General features: G+C 40.5%; 1 protein-coding gene across 8 annotated transcripts in view; it reads right to left on the reverse strand.

Annotated features, from left to right (window-relative positions):
• Window positions 1–265: 265 nt before the first annotated feature.
• The window catches only part of foxp2 (forkhead box P2), a 99,396-nt gene continuing 83,228 nt past the window's right edge, over window positions 266–16,433 (reverse strand). For 5 of the 8 annotated variants that reach the window (XM_084406452.1, XM_084406447.1, XM_084406449.1 and 2 more), the window contains 10 exons: window positions 16,072–16,159; window positions 13,108–13,191; window positions 9,853–10,063; window positions 9,260–9,336; window positions 9,030–9,131; window positions 6,874–6,995; window positions 6,704–6,773; window positions 5,862–6,073; window positions 5,473–5,502; window positions 266–928 (listed from right to left, as the gene is read on the reverse strand). In XM_084406452.1, coding sequence (XP_084262578.1) covers window positions 784–928; window positions 5,473–5,502; window positions 5,862–6,073; window positions 6,704–6,773; window positions 6,874–6,995; window positions 9,030–9,131; window positions 9,260–9,336; window positions 9,853–10,063; window positions 13,108–13,191; window positions 16,072–16,159 — 1,141 coding nt within the window. In that variant the 3' untranslated portion in view covers window positions 266–783. The remainder of the gene's footprint in view (window positions 929–5,472; window positions 5,503–5,861; window positions 6,074–6,703; window positions 6,774–6,873; window positions 6,996–9,029; window positions 9,132–9,259; window positions 9,337–9,852; window positions 10,064–13,107; window positions 13,192–16,071; window positions 16,160–16,433) is intronic. The other 3 variants (XM_084406453.1, XM_084406451.1, XM_084406450.1) reach the window with 1 other exon arrangement.

Genomic DNA, 16,433 nt, shown 5'->3' on the forward strand with positions numbered 1-16,433 from the left:
TTCAGCAGAAACAGAGCTAGTGAGACTCGAGACCTACTTTTTTTGTGTACTTGTTTTTGGACGGCTGCAACAGTCTTGATACCACGGTTGTGTTATTGACGTGACTTTAGGAAATGCCATTTACAGTTGGTGGTGCCGCAAACATGACTGGAAATGAACATAAGCTTAGTCGCAGGAGGAACAAAATGACAACGATGGGAAAAAAAAAAATAACAACAACAAAAAAACTGCTTTTTTTTCTTCTTTTTTTTTTTTTTTTTTTTTTTACATTTTGTCGACATACAGGCAGTGACACTAATTTTTGATACTACTCATGTGCAAAAAATAACAGAGCAACAACTTGAATTGAACCAGCAATTGCATCTAACACCGACGACTACTGTGGCTTGGATATTCACAAACTTAAAACTTCTTTTTTTTTGGCAGTATATGTGGCCGTTGGCTTTCTACAGAACGGACTCGCTCCCGTTTTCGCTTCTGTCTTTTTCGGTCCATGAGCCTCGTGTTCGTTGTGTGAGGTGGCCAAGCTGATTCGAATGAAGTCTTGTCCTTTTGTTCTTCCTTTTATGTTTGTTTTTAAAAAGCAGACGTCTCACGTCTGTCCATCTGTGGTCCCTAAAGATCTGCGGTATAGATTTTTCTTCGGGCCAGTCTCCAGATGCATGCTAAATAAATACTCCCGCCTGCTGCGTCCAGTCTTTTTGCTTTTGCGGTGGTTGTGTATTAGTTGAGGGGCGGGGCCTGAAAGGGGCAGAGCCACTGCAGAGGGGTGGGGCAAAATAGTCATTCCAGGTCCTCCGATAGGTTGCCCTCCTCAAGCTCCCGGTCATCATCCAGCTCAGGACTGTGATTGGCTGTGGTCACCAGTGACATCGGACAGTCCTCGTCGTCCATGTTTAGCGGCTCCTCCTTGACGTGAATTGGATGCCTGCGTAAAAGACAGATGATCAAAATTTAGAGAAAGTTCTGGTCAACTATTAATTCAAAAAAATATTATTACAATTTAAAATGTTTCTATTTAATTAAAAAAAAAAAGTAATTTATTCCTGTGAGGCAAAGCTGAATTTTTAGCAGTCATTACTTCAGTCTTCAGTGTAACATGATTATTCACAAATCATTATAAAATATGCAGATTTTTTTTTTTTTTTATGTTTTTGATGAATCGTCAGATCAAAAGAAAAGCATTTATTTGAAATATGTATGTATATATATAGTAACATAAGTCTTTACAGTCACTTTTGATCAATTTAATGTGTATTTTCTGAATAAAGGTTTTTAGGTGAAAAACATTCTTACAGATCCCAAACTTTAGATCAGTAGTCCATATAATAATAATAATGACCATTTAAGAGATTTATTTTGCGATAATAATCATCTAACTGCACATAAGTTATTACTTACTACATGTATGATTAGAGTTGGAATGACTTTTTGTTATACGAGAAGGAAAGAGACAGCTTGCACAGCTACATAGAAAATTGGTTCTTCAAAATGCAGTGACTGACCAATCACACTCAAGTATTCCAGAAAGCTGTCAAAGTAAGTTCTCCTTAAGCACTGTCAACAGAAATGCAACTCTAAGATCTAATCACAAAACTGTAATGAAATAAAAGTGTAAACTCATCACCAACACAAAAAACTTAACTCAAGATGTCTGTGTTTTCAAAGTTGCAAAAAAAGCGTTAACAGCAATTAAACCCCGATTAATGAAGCGTGTGTGGAAACGCGAAAGCGTTGACAGTAAAATATGCTCGCCGCTGAGAAGTTTACTGATGGCACCTGCTATTTAAAAGGGAAAAAAGAAGTAGCTGCAGCCCCATTATAAATAATGGAGAATTTCTCATCCTCTCGCCCCTGGAGCAAGGGGGGGGTTTGTTGGGTGGGTGGGATAGAGTGGAGCTTTTTTTTATTTTTTATCTTGTTAATAGAAAGTGCAGGCCTTCGTTAATATGCAGGGGCCGTGGTGGCACTTCTCGAGTGAGGAGACAACCTGCAGCTAGACTCCACCATTAATCAACTTCAGACTGCCAGTTGCCTCGGACACCATGATCCATGTTTTTAACTCCAAATGGATGAATATCTTTACCGACTGTCAATAAATGTAGCGAAAAAAAAAAACACGAAGCGGTTTGGCGAGGAGCGGCGAGATGCCGAAGAGAGGGCGGAAGTAAGGTTACTAACAAGAATAATAACTCTGTCATACACAAACAAGGCTTAACATGATCTCGGGCACTTGGCAGGGAGAGAGGTTTGTGCTACCATGATAAATCTGACAAAACCTAATTATTTCTGACACGTCGGATGCATCAGGAAATCCCGCTGGACTGGAGAGAGAGAGAGAGAGAGAGAGAGAGAGAGGAATCCTTATCAACTAGTCTCTGTATTAGGCCGTGTCTGGCTGCACTCTCCTGGGTCGCGCTCATCAATGGCACGGGGAACTTTGAATATGAAAAGAATTTTAAAAGGTACAGATTACTTTAATATTTATAGCAAAATAGATTAATATTCAGATGTGGAAGCGGCAGGATGTTTCTGTCTCCTGTACTCGGCTACGTGAGCTGGAGAGAAATGGGGCGACTCTGTCGGACCACCGCAGTGATGTATTTCACACCCTCAAGAAATACCTGCGAATTAAAAACTTCTCCCTCCTTTATTAAAGCAATTAATTCAAGCACAATAGCGTCTGGTTGTCACACAGCGTAATCTTGGGTAGATACAGCACCATCGGCCTTTAATGTACTTCTTTTTCATTTGACTAATGTAACAGTTTTATACGATTTTAATAATTTTATGGAATTCAATATCGTAATTCCCATTAGCGTTTGTAAACATCTAGTCATAGTCAACAATGTCTTTTATAGCACCATTTTGTTACAGTCGCTGCTTATTACTGAAGGTCTTTCCCGTATTTTTTTTTTTCAATGCAAATGTGTGTAATCTCCGCTGGATTTATCGTACAATAACAAACTGATATACACTTGAGGAAATAATGCAGCAACAGCTTTAGTCTTCAAACTATGGCATTTTTGGTGGGAATATCCCATCATGCCTTGCTCTCATTGGTATATTCATCTGCAATTTTGTTATTTTAATTTGTCATCAATTTCATTAGTTTTTATCATTTAACAGGCATTACAGCCATACCAATGAATCTATAATGTTAACATCTATTTTGTCATCATAGCTTTACTGTGTGAAATTTTTTATTCCTGTCATTTCTCTGCCATCATAGTCATAATGATGATGCTACGATGTTAAGAAACTGAAAAAATGAGGTAATGATTTGTCCGCTGCATTTATCGTTCAATAACAAACTGATACATGCTTATATTTACACAAATGATCAAGCTTTGGTCTTCAAAAAGTGTTGATTTAGGCAAGAATATCCCATCATGCCATTCTCTCAGTATCTTCACCTGCAATTGAATTTTTTAATGTTGTAATTTTTTTTTACTGCTCTTACAGCCATAATAATGAAGCTATAACGTTAGTAAACATCAACTTTGTCATAATGTTTGATGGAGCTACAAAAGACACCGTTGACCGTCAGCGCTCAGCTAATGTTCCGCTGGCCACATTTATCGTACAATAACAAACAGAGATACTTAAAGATATTACGGCGAGACAAATGATCCCGGTCGGTCCGACGTTCCACTGGCCATTAAGCTCGACACAGGCCTTTACTCCTAATGTGAAGAAGCATGGCTTACAGCTTTCATTTGCATTAATTATAAATCAGCGGCATGCTAGTGAGGTTGGAGGAGGAAGGAGAGAGGAAGAGAGAAATGATTAGTCCTCGCCGTCCCTTCTCCACTGTATTAAGATGTCAGGATGAGACATTTAGTGTTTAATGAGAGGCTGGCATGAGAAAATCTGGAGCCGGAGTCTGTGCCAGTCTGGTGTGTGTGTGTGTGTGTGTGTACACTGGCACAGCACTCAAGTAAGACACTTCCCTAAACCAAAATGATCAGAGATGACTATTACGGCAAACACCACTATTTTCAAGTGTGTTTGTGCGAACGTGTGGGTTTAACCACGTTGTATTACATGGTTCTCTGGAATGCTTGATTTTGATTGGTCAGTCACAGCAAATAGTGATTAAATATGTATATTTCTTTATATCCTGAATGATTACTGCAAAAGTTTTTGGCACAAAGCTTGCTTTTTTGAAATGACTGCACATCATCCCTTAAAAACGAGGGTAAACGAGCAGTTTGCAACCCATTTTACTTCCATGAAGTGAGTGAAACTGGATAAACAATGAGCAAAAATGCAGGACCTGATTTTATCCATCGAGAATTCACTGGATAAAATGTGCATTAATAAATCATTTTTATTTTACATCGAAGAGACTGTTAGATGATCATATTGTATTTTGCTTATATAAAAGCAAGCTTAAATTGTTCTCCTCTAAAGAGAGATATGGCAAAAATCATATATGTGTACACGCGTGGTTATCTGGTCTGATGCCATTAATGCAACATGTTCAGAGAAAGGTTAGTCTAATTGTTCTGTTTCTCAGGAGACAAAATGTGAATGTGTTGTCCTCTTTAGCTTCTTCATTATTAAATGCAGCCCGGGAAAAAGCCACTCGCAAAACATACTTCTTCCATTTTGCGCATGTACAGGTCATGTAAGAGAGATTTCACCTTTATTGAGCATTTATGTCTTAAAGCTTCAGCCAGAAAGAGAGAAAATATGAAAGACGGAGAGGCAGAAGGAGCGAAAGAGAGAGAGAGAGGGGTCTAAAAACACCAGACTTAACTGTCCATTATTAAAAGTTAAATAACCTGAGGGAGTGAATACACAGGGATTCTGTCTGGATCTCAGATTTGGCCCACTTCACACTACTGTCCCACTTCTGAATCAAACACACTCCCATTAACACACATTTCTGGAGCGTGCGGTGTGTTTTTTTTAGCTAATAGTGTCTTTGGGTTAGCATTAGCAACTGAAAACGCATGAAACTCAAATGTGTGTGTGTGCGCGCGAGTCTGACTGCGTACGACACACTTCCCGCTGCCCTTGTGCTACTATCTTTGGCTCGGTAAACACAGCCATCCAGCATGAGTGACATCACTGATTAGGGCGAGCACATGTTCTATATCACCATTCCTCCGACCGACACCGCATTAATCTTTCATCAGCCTGTGCTCTCTCTCTCTCTCAGCCATTAAAAAAGATGGAAAGGCAAAGATTTTAAAGTAATTAATGATATAGTTAGCTTCTAAATATTAATAGGAACGGTCTTGCATAAAATATAACATCTAAACCTCTGCGATGTGGACAGTGGGGTAATTACAAGGGAATCTGTAATTATGGCAGCCTTTCACTTCTTACCTATTTATAGGTAAGAGCTGTAATCCAAGAACCAAATGTACACTTAACCTCAGGTCTAGATGATTTTGTGTGTTTCTTTTTTTGAGCATATGAAATTTAAATGTAATTTAGGAACCTTGCAAATATACATACCACTGCAAGTTCAGTGCTAAAACTCCTGATCTGAAAGAACAAAATATTTAAATATTTTATTATAAATAATAATTTTATTTTTATAATAATTAATCATTTTGGGATCTTAAATACAAAACATAATTGACCCCCATATACTTAAAAAAAAAAAATGCACTGGCTTTTTTTTTTTTTTTTTGCACAATTCATTTTTATACATCATTTTTACATTGTTTTTCTTTTCAGCTGGTGTAATTGCAGATTAAAAAACCAAGCAATATTAGCCAAAAAAAGTATACTTTTCATGATCCAAGCAAATTTTGTTGGATAAAATCAAGCCCTGCCCATTACATCCCACTGAATATTTTCTAAATAACTTGAGATGTGTCTAAATGCAGGTGTGAACTTACAGTTGGGTCTGCGGGGAGTATCCGGGACTGCTGTGTCCGTTAGTGTCCAGGTGATCTAGTGTGCCGTTGAGATCTTCATGCGTGGTGCCCTGCAATAGGCCGGTCGGGCTGCCGCTCATCAGTCCATGAGGACTCGCCCCCATCATACCTGACGCGCTATTCATCAAGCCTGGATTACCCAGCAACGGCAAAGAGGTCTCCGCCAACGCAGCCTATGAGAGAAAGAGAGAGAGAGGGAATAGTTACACTCGAGCATTTTCAAGCCTTTTCAGCAGGCGGCATGTCACAGCGCACGGCTTCCAGCTCGTTCAAGATTATCTCCTCTTTTTTTATTGAGTTACTTCCGAATTATTGCTGAAGAATCAGTCTCTCCGTATGATAAAAACAGAAGAGAACTGCCAGGAGAAGAAAAAAAAACTACGGGAGAGTTTTGAAGTTGCAAAAACAATCTCTTCACCCTACAAGACAGGCCTCAAATGAACAGCGAATAAAGAAAGCACAAGCATCCACATGATAATGAAACCATCCAAAACTTTACCTCAAAACAGTTAACAAAAAATAAAAAAAGACTCCTGACATTTTTGCCTCCTGCACATTAAAGTTAGATACAGTAATTAAATTTTAAAGTTTTTGCCACGAGCAGCTCGCTGGCCGACACTGCGAAGCCAAATCATTTATGACAGTTTGGATAAATATTAATGATTATGCCCTCGCATTTGCACAGGCTGCTATCAATCTGAGGCCAGGCTGGGGGAGAAGGTACCTGCCTCTACCACACGGTGTCCTTCTAGACTCTCACTGCCTGTGCCAACTTCACACACACACACACACACACACGTTACCTGTAAGCTGGCGTTGAGAGCCGCCCCATAACCCAGACTGGATGGCAGGTTCTTGACCAGCGTCGGGCTCCTGAACACAACAACACATATGTTGAACAATTACTATTAATCTGACTGTAACAACATCTGAAAGACATTTATACTGTGTCTGTGTGTGTGTGTGTGTGTACCCTGTTATCTTCTGAGATCTGCGTTTCTGATATTCCATTTCATCCACGGTCCACACGGCACCCTTCACGTTCTCCACCCGGACAAAACACTTGTGCAGGCTGAGGTTGTGTCGCACTGCGTTCTGTTAAACATACAAATATGGAATTAAAGATGGGCATATTTACTCCAATAGAGGTCTCAGTGTGCATAATTAATCAGTGCACATTATTCTAAAGAATAAAACATTTTTTTTATGTATTTTTTTTTTTTAAAGCTTTCTGTTTTCATAACCAAGACCACATAGGTAGAGAAAATATTAATATCACAGCCACATTTTCACTATCCTAAAATAAAATATGCCCCAATATCATCTACAGCAGAAGACTATTTTTGTTGTAACATGTTATGGCAGATTAAACTAAATATGGGATATGGGATAAATATGGCAGATAAAACTAAATTATGGGAATTTTTTTTTTTTTAAGCAGAAGTAAATTATATTACAATAATTAAGAACACAGAAATACATTTATTCAGTTTTTCAAAATGACCCATAAACACGCTTTCATCATCATGAAGCATTGTAAAAATAATAATAAAATAAAGAAATACGGCAAGTCTCGTATGTCGCCATAATAGAATCTAATTAAAACATGCAGCAAAGAAGCCAAATAATAACCTTTGCTCATATTACATTTTTTCATGTTTTATTTGAGGGGTGGGTGTTTTTTGCTCTAAGAAAAGGGAGAGAGAGGAATATAAAAAAAAAAAACCCTCATAAGCAGATCTCGCATCTGACCTGAAAATCCCAGGATTTGATTGATCTTAATGCCCATGGCTCTGAATATGATAATTTTAATATTAATGAGCAAATGAGCAGTTTTATTATGCATGCTATATAGTTATAACTAATAAGCTGGCGGGGCTGAGAGCTCGATCCCCAAGCTGAGCTGATGAGACCAAGCACAGATATTAAATCACCTTTCATTCCTTTTTAAAAATTCTCTCTGTTAATCAAATGACAAGCCCGTCACCAGCCGGCCCTGCCTGGGCCCTCACAAAAGAGCAGGGAGGATCCAAATGGAAATTCCTGCTCCGCTATTGTAGAAGGAGGGACCCGAATATGCTGAAAGCCCCTGCTTTGCCTCTTTGTTCCAGTCGGGACTAGATTAAAATATTTCGGTTGATAAGGACAGAGGCGAAGAGAGCTGGAAACAGGGATGCGTTTGCAGCTACAAGGCCATAAAATGCCTAAAAACGCTCATTCAAGCGTCTCCGAACAGGCGCTCTGGCAGTAAATGAGTCGTGGCCCAGCATGCATCTGTACGGGGAGCTATTGCACACCCTTGTGGAGCTGTAATCATACACCAGCATCATTAGCAATCCAAATCCAAATTAATTCACTTTGCTAAATCTAGTGCTGGGAAATGCTCCGCATGCTGATGAGAGCCGGAGAAACCTTCGAGAGGTTAAAAGAGAGGAAAAAACAGACGTGTACTGTATCTTATCGACACGCACTGCTACCCTGTCTAAAAATAGAGGATGGGTTTTATTGTATCCTCCTTTTCTTTTTATCCCCGTCTGACAATGTATTTGTTGGGACAGAGATACAAATGAGGCCTTTTGTCCTGGGAAATAAAGTGTGTTTCCTGGATGACAGAGGCATTAGCGCTTTAGAGCCAGGCCGTAACCTCTCTCTCCATTTGTCTTGTTCTCCTTGGCTTTTTGTCTGGCCGCATGAGTTATAGTGTGAACGGAGCATTGGCTGACATCAACAACAACAAGAAAAGGGATGTAGTGGTGTGTGTCTACAAGGCAAACAGCCATCCTTCAACGTAATTAACCAATAATATGCAGGGTGGGGAAGGAGAAAAAATGAAAAGGAGACACTGAGAAAGCAGTAATACGCCACGTCTAACAAAAGGTGCTGATGATTGAGTGGCTGGTTAGTAATTAGCGCGTCAGAGCACACACCTCCCCGTCAAGACTAGGCTATTAATTGCACCAAATTAGAAAATGATATCAGAGGCTGAATTATTCTTTCACTTGTCACAGAGTGAGCGGGCGAGCAAGAGCGAGAGCGAGATAAAGAGAGAATTCGCCCTTTTCAGGAGGCAGGTTAAAAAGAGGCGAAATCGCTCCTAATCGTCCCTCACAGGCCACCGTAACACGTTACCTTCCAGGTGGCGGCGTTGCGTCTGAAGTAGGCGAAGGTGCGTGTGAACCAGCTGTAGATTTCGTTGAGCGTTAGCTGCATGTCACCTGACTCCATGATAGCCTGCGATGAGATGCCATTAAGCGGTGCGTTAGAGACTGGAGTGCGTCAAGGCGCTCTCAACCAGACTTAATTCAAGCAGCAATTAATTACAATCTAATCAGGCTAAAGCTAATTTATTTCCCACTCACCTGCCTGATGAGGGTTGCATAAGTAAACGGTGGCCTGACGTCGGCGTTCTTGTAAAACTCGTAGTTTGGGGCGATCTCTGCGGAGAAAAAGAAATAAAAGAAACCGTAAGAAGCAGCAGATAAATAAAAAAATAAACCACAGTGTCGCCACCTGGGATAATTGCTAAACGCGCCTCCGCCAGGAATTCATTCAGGATTTTATCAAATTAAAACGGCAGAGGCGGAAGGAGTTGGGGGGTGGGGGACACCTCAAATCAGCATTTTACATGTCCAACTAAATACATTTTTAATTAATCTCTCTCTGGAGAAATCTTAAACATTAACACGCTCATGAAATTAGAGCCCACGTCGATATTTTGTATGTGTTTGAATAATTCATGCCTTCCCGCTGCTCCGAACACTTGCACAAGACCAGTAAATATAAACATCAAACAAGAAGATGTTTTTACATGCATCGCCTTCTTGAATATTGCATTATTTTATATTTGCCTGTAATTAAAATTCATTGAATATTGATGATTTGATTTGAGCCTGATTTGCATAAAAAGCTCACCGGAACAAACAAGCACAAAAAAAAATAAGCTTCTACAAACCTGAGGACAAGGGCATGGAGTATTTGTCGGTGTGGCGTCTGCGCATGGCGCCCATGCTGGGCACGTTGGCTGGACTGAGAACGTTGGGCACCTGGGGCATCTGGGAAAGGGGCGTGACTGGAGCGGTGGGCGTGGTGGGCGTCTGAGGTAAGTTGGGGGGTGAGACAGATGGGAGGTTCTTTGACATTGTGACGCTGGAAACGAGATTCAGCTGTAGAAGGGAGAGAGAGAGCGAGAGCGCACGTTTTAAACGAGTGCTGGCTCATTCCTACAGCTGTGTTTCCCCTAATAAGCATAGGAGGAAGCAGCCAATCTGCACTAATTACAGGATGAAATTGTATCATAAGAATTCTAATTAGAGCACGCTGTTAAAGATTATCTAATGATCAGGCTGTGAGTTATCCCGGCCCATCTCTATCCCATAAGAGCTCCCTGGATGCAAAGCACACACACAGTGAGGAGATCACCTGGCTCTCTGCCATAGCCTGGAACCTCGCTAGTGATCCGTCTCGCTTTCTTCCTGTCGTACCAACCAAACACAGTGGCAGGTTTTTAATCGATACGCACTTATGCGGATTTTCCTCCTCCACTTTTTTGTGTCCCAACTTCACCCGAGTGGAAAATTCCATCCTGACCTTTAGTCTCACTGGTAATTCCTTTGAATGGTAATGACATCATTACATATTCAAACCAAATTGCCTTAATTGCGAATTGGCAGGCGGAATTCCGGTGCTGTTGGAATTGAAAACGACCGCCGGTTGAACATCAACAATCGCTTGTGGCACGTGTTGATAAATACAATGAAATGTCAAGCTGGCTGTTCTCAGGCGACCGTGTGGCTGCTCTATAGACAATTACAGCTCCACTTATAATGATAATGAGATAATGCCAACACAGAGAGTGGCACGCGCTATACCACTGTGAGAAAATCAATGACTCCTCTAGGGGAATGTTGTATTCTGGCTAACCACTGGAACTAAGACCTTGAAAGGAAATTAATGACAGAGACGTGATGTCTACCAGAGGGATGTCTTAGCAAAAGGGTAAACGGTTATGTTTTTGACATCACAACATCACATGCTGAGTAAATACCTGTGTCTTAAAGTCAATATGAAATTAAAAAGGACCCCATTTCCTTCTAAAACGTGCTCCTGGTCTTACTGCGAACAATTTATTGGTGCACATTATTTAAAAAAAATAAAATGAATTAATGAGTGAATAAATACTAAATAAACACTGTGATTTGCCCACATTGAATATACAGTTCAATTTTAAAATACACCACAGATGTTGAAAACAAAAGCTTTTTTTTCTCACCATTACAGTTAGCAATAATTGTGCGCGGCGTTATACTAATAAATGTAGCTTTCTAATATGAGAGACAAATGAAGTTTTTGTGCAAAATTTATTGCCATTTGTACATATGCAGCCTGCTTGCAAAAACAGTTTGATGTGTAAAATACATTGTATAATTCGTCAGGGTCCGGGTCACGGCACCAGATTTAAGGATGGTCCGTCTGAATGTCTTTCTCATTGCAGCCAAACCACCGCATCAGCCCGTAATTACACAGTACTCATCTAAAAAGGTTTTGATACACTGTCAAACACTGCTAAAAAGCACTTCATAATAAATCCTATCAGTAGTGAGTGAGCGAGCGAGCGGGGAAACTGTTCTGCATGTATATTTAAAATGTTAAGACAAGATTTTCCTTCCTTCTCCTCACCTGGTTACGGCAACAAGCGTAACATGTTTGCAGGCATACAATCCGGTGTTTGCAAAATGGAATTTATTAAAGCTTAACTGAGCAGGAGTGAATGAGAATATAGGGATCAGCCCTTTACTACTGCTGCTCATCTGAATATATATTCAAGGTTGGCTGAGAGGAAGGGAAGGGGTTGGGAAAAAAAGAGCCCCTCATTATTCAGGACTAGCAGCCTTGGTAACTTTGATTTTCAGCCATCCATGGCATGGCCAAAAGGTAACATTTAATGAAGTGCCATTCAGAGTTTAAATGGGGTCGTATAACAGTGTACCCGCACCCTGTGTTGGGCTACTGATAGCCGTTGAGCGTTTGTCGGTGCTCATTTTGTCGTGCTAATAAATTCGCACTATTAATATTTATCAAATGTGTGGGATGGTTCTCTGATGGCCCTGTGCGTACGAGGGTGTGAAAGTACCACCGTATTATCTCTAACATCCCTTTTTTGCGGGGAGGATACACGTGTTCTCCTTTGTACCTGCGAAACCGATAACGCTGAAGCGCTCGCGTGAGTCCAACACTTGCACTAAAAGACAAAAAGGAGCGTGCCGAAAAAAATCGCAGACCCTCGCTGATTATTTAAGAACTCGCCATTAATTGCTCATCATCAAATGCAATTAGCAGTCCTTTCATGTGCGGTTTATGTAATGTAATACTTCATTAATATTATTCATTCGTATGCGGTTGTGGATTATAGGCTGAACGTTTTTTATTAGAGTCGATTTCACCGTGCTGCTGGAGTTCTGAGAATGAAAACTTGAATAATAAATCGACAGAGGTGAGCAGTCGATTCCTGATGGATTTACAGGATAATTATTCTGTCTTGTGATTATCTGCTTTATACGGTGGGAGGTGATGAGAAAAATTATACTGGTGAAATTAGCTACTTCCTAAGCGGCGGAAACACATTAACAATGTTTTCCCTCGCAAAATATTGAATATCTAATAAATAATTCTGATAAATAATATTTATCACAGCCTACTCTCTTTTGTAAACACTTTCATTTCCAGCACAACACTCTGTGTCTTTTGTATTTCGATGAATGGTTAAGAACATATTTAGGTGAAAATCTTTACAGGGATCCAGACAGATGGGCCGTTTTCAAATATTGCTCAATTTTTTTCTTCAAACACACCGCAATATCTCTGAATGTTTACAGATTACGGGTTATTTCTTTACAGATCATCTTATCACAGTTTCTATTTGTTTTCTGAAACAAAACGTCTTCCCCCTACTTTAAGTGTGCCTGCGGTCGCGGTGCTAAATAGCTTTTACCCGCCAATAGGTTGTTTGCCGTGCTAAAGCCATCAGAGTGTAATGGCTCTGCGTTTTTGGTTGAGATCGGGTGTATGATTTAATGCTCTCTCCTTCCTGATAGGGTCCCAAGAAAGCAGGCATTACAAATCCCATTCTCCTCTCATCCTCCAGCCGTGTTTAGAGAGCTCATTTACCATCCGAGTCCTGTTTACTGTACGCGTACCAATATGCACTCACCGGTTTTGGTGATGGTTTGGGCTCTGAAGGCCTCATGTGCAAGTGTGCCATCATCGCCTGAAGACGCTCACGTTCTTTAGAAAGCTGTTAGTGGAAAGAGGGAGGAAGAGAGAGAGAGAGAGAGAGAGAGAGAAAAAAGAAAACAGACCAGTTTTAGAAATGAGTGATTTTCCCCAGACTACCACAGTAATACATCTTGTTATCGAGCTTGTCTGCTTGTAATAAATCCTGCATACGGCCGAACAGGCTTGCCTCAAAGAAACAGACATAAAGCAGCGGTTCTCGAACGGTGGGTCGCAACCCAAAAAAGTATTTTCTGATGGGGTCATGGACAGCTGCAAAACAACAATGTTAAATGCAAATACAAATGCAATTAACCATAAACTTGAGTATAGTTCAGATAGAACAGCTTTGAGGAGAGAAAACATGTCCAAAGCATCAACTGTCTTAGAGCAAATTGACTTGGAAATCGGTAATATTGGTAATACTCGTCCTTTTTATGTACTTAAATTGACTATATTTCTTTAGAGCATTTTTTTATTATATTTTTTATCTCGGTGACGGTTAATGTTTAAAACATATTAGTATGTGCAGAAATACCCAAGATGAATAAATGCGTAAAAGTATACGTTTATGTAAACAAATCCCATTATTTTATGTATTCAAAGTGTTTTCCTTTTATGTTTGATTTTAAGGACATTTTTGTTACTTTAAGATGGTAAAAATAGTTTTGTACTGTGTTGGACACCTGAAGCAAAACCAGTTGAAAACCACTGAGAGCGAGAGAGTGAGAGGGAGAGAAAGAGAGAGAGGCAGATTAAAGCAAAGATAAGAGAACCATTCCTCGTGGTGCGGTGATGGAGAGCTGAAGGTGGTGCTCGGAGGTCACCGAAAACAAATAGCACTTCATCTTTTTGTCAATAGCAGAATTTAGGTCAGCAAAGCTCTGACAGTAACAAGATACTCAGGCCATAAATTAGAGGGTCCTGGTCGTCGACTCAAAGTCCTGTGGACACTGTTAGGGCTGGACTGGATCTAGCAGCTGCCGAAAGGTGAAGGGGTCCCGCAAACAGAGTGCCAGTCGGTCCCGCCTCCCTGCCTCCTCCCGGGTCCTCTGAGGTCCAGTTAGTGCCCCGGCGATCTGTTATCATCAATCTAACTCACGGAGAGTGACAGGGACCGGCCCGCACAGCGCACCGCCTTGAACTCCACCAGCGAGCCGGGATCCGAGCTCTGAACCGGGCCTCATTACCACTGACAGAGGACAAAAAAGGAAAAAAGACCGGAAAAAAGCCCAGAAGGACAGAAAACAGCAGCGCTGCTGTAATTGGTCACAGTGTAAGCACGCCGGCTTTGTGGTAACAGCGAACAAGAGAACAAGTCAAGGGAGAAATCGTGATGTCCGTCTGTTATTTTACATATAAACAAGAATTATTCATCGTTCTGTTTCAAGAGCCCAACAAATAAATAGGGAGGGTTTCGCCGAGCGTAAAAACCTTTAAAGGTTGTGGGGAACGCTTGGCTTGCATTCAGATGGGCATCACGGAGGCTTAGAGGGGCCACGATCAGAGAGCGATCCACACTACAAAGGCAAGGCGGCTTTTTGCGCGAGTAAACGTCAGGGAACGGCGAGATCTACATAAAAAAAAACTAAGCACGGGCCGCAAATACACAGCAAGAGAAACTGGTTATTTATTTGAAATTAACAGAAGAAAGATGGATTTTAACCCCAGCGCAACCCTTACGGCGTATCCCATGGTGCACCGGAAGGTGTGAGGCAAAGGACAGAGCGTTAACTGGCGGGAGAGATGGCCGCAGCGCTGAGTAATAGCATCCCTCAATCACTGCTCTCATTATCTCGCCAGCGTGACACCTTAATAAGGTCACGCTCCAGCTACTGAAAATAGTGCCTCTCTTTAGAGGTTCCTTCAGGTGCAAAGTGTATTTAATTAACACAGTCCAGCCCAGATGCGCGCATATTAATTGGACGGGATAGAAAATAAGCACAAACCATGATTCAATTATAAAGGCCCGTGATGGTTTTCACCTTTGTTGGGATGGATTTGCTCAAGGTGTCCCTTGTGCATTTTTACAGTTTTTTATGGCAACAAGCTAATTAATGAAATGCACTGGAAATGTTTGGTGTCATGCTGCAAAAGACAACATGAACTTAAAAATTGACATGATTTACTTTTATTAAGCCCAACATGTTGGTACTGAACACCCACTTTTCACAATTCATTCAAGTCCTGATGACAAAATTAAGTCGCTTTAAAAAGATTTCCTGCTTTTAATACACAGCAAATGCGAAAAAACAGGCTTTCCGAACATTCAGTGTTATATTGTTATAAGAGCTAATAATATTTGCAATACACAACGCTAAGTTTCAAGTATAATCTAGGGTTACACTTTATTTTAAAGTGACGTAGTTACATTGTACTTACTCAAATAAGTACTGAGTAATAATAATGAACTACATGTACTTACTATAGAGTTACGGTTAGGATTAATTATGCATAATTTACAGTTATTACTACAGTAAGTACATGTAGTAACGTGTAACTATGTCACCTTAAAATAAAGTGTTACATAAGCTAGTGTGCGAACTAGGTAAAGCTAAGCTTTGTCAGTTTTGGTCAAACGTTTGTGAAGAAATTAGCCTACAAATCACACATGAATTGTAAATTCCATGCCATTCCATGTTGTCTTTAAAGTGAAAATTACAATCCTTTGTGTTGTTCCAAACCTGTATGACTTGCTTTCTTCTGCTGAGAAACAATGAAAGTCAATGGGGTCCAAACCAATGCTAAACCAAATGGACTTGTATGGATACACAACATTTTCTTTTGTGTTCCACAGAAGAAAGAAAGTCATAGGGGTTTGAATAACATAAGGGTGAGTTAATTTTTTGGCTGAACTGTTCTTTTCAGCGTGTACGTGTTTATATTCATGGGTCTACTGTACCTGAATCTCTAGCTGTTGTACCACCTGCATCTGTACTCGGCACTGGGCGGTACTCCTGTCGTCCAGAGCGTGCTCATTGTTAAGGTGCCTGTAGGCAAACAGGAGAAACTGATGAAAAACCAACCCCACATACACACACGGCTCAACTAATAATAAGCGGTTGCTGTTGATCAACTACCACCGCTGTTGATGAATATGATTTCTGGATTACAGGACGTCCAGCCCATTAGCTTTTAACAAACCGCCGCTGTCTAACAAGTGTGTCTCTCGCTTGTTGAAAGCCGGTGTTTAACATCACAATAGAGCGACTGTCATGCGAATGAGAGGCAGCGCTCAGAACACAACAGCTTATGAGGGATGTT

The sequence above is a fragment of the Rutilus rutilus genome (assembly GCF_951802725.1).
Source record: "Rutilus rutilus genome assembly, chromosome: 4".
Taxonomy (NCBI): Eukaryota; Metazoa; Chordata; class Actinopteri; order Cypriniformes; family Leuciscidae; genus Rutilus; species Rutilus rutilus.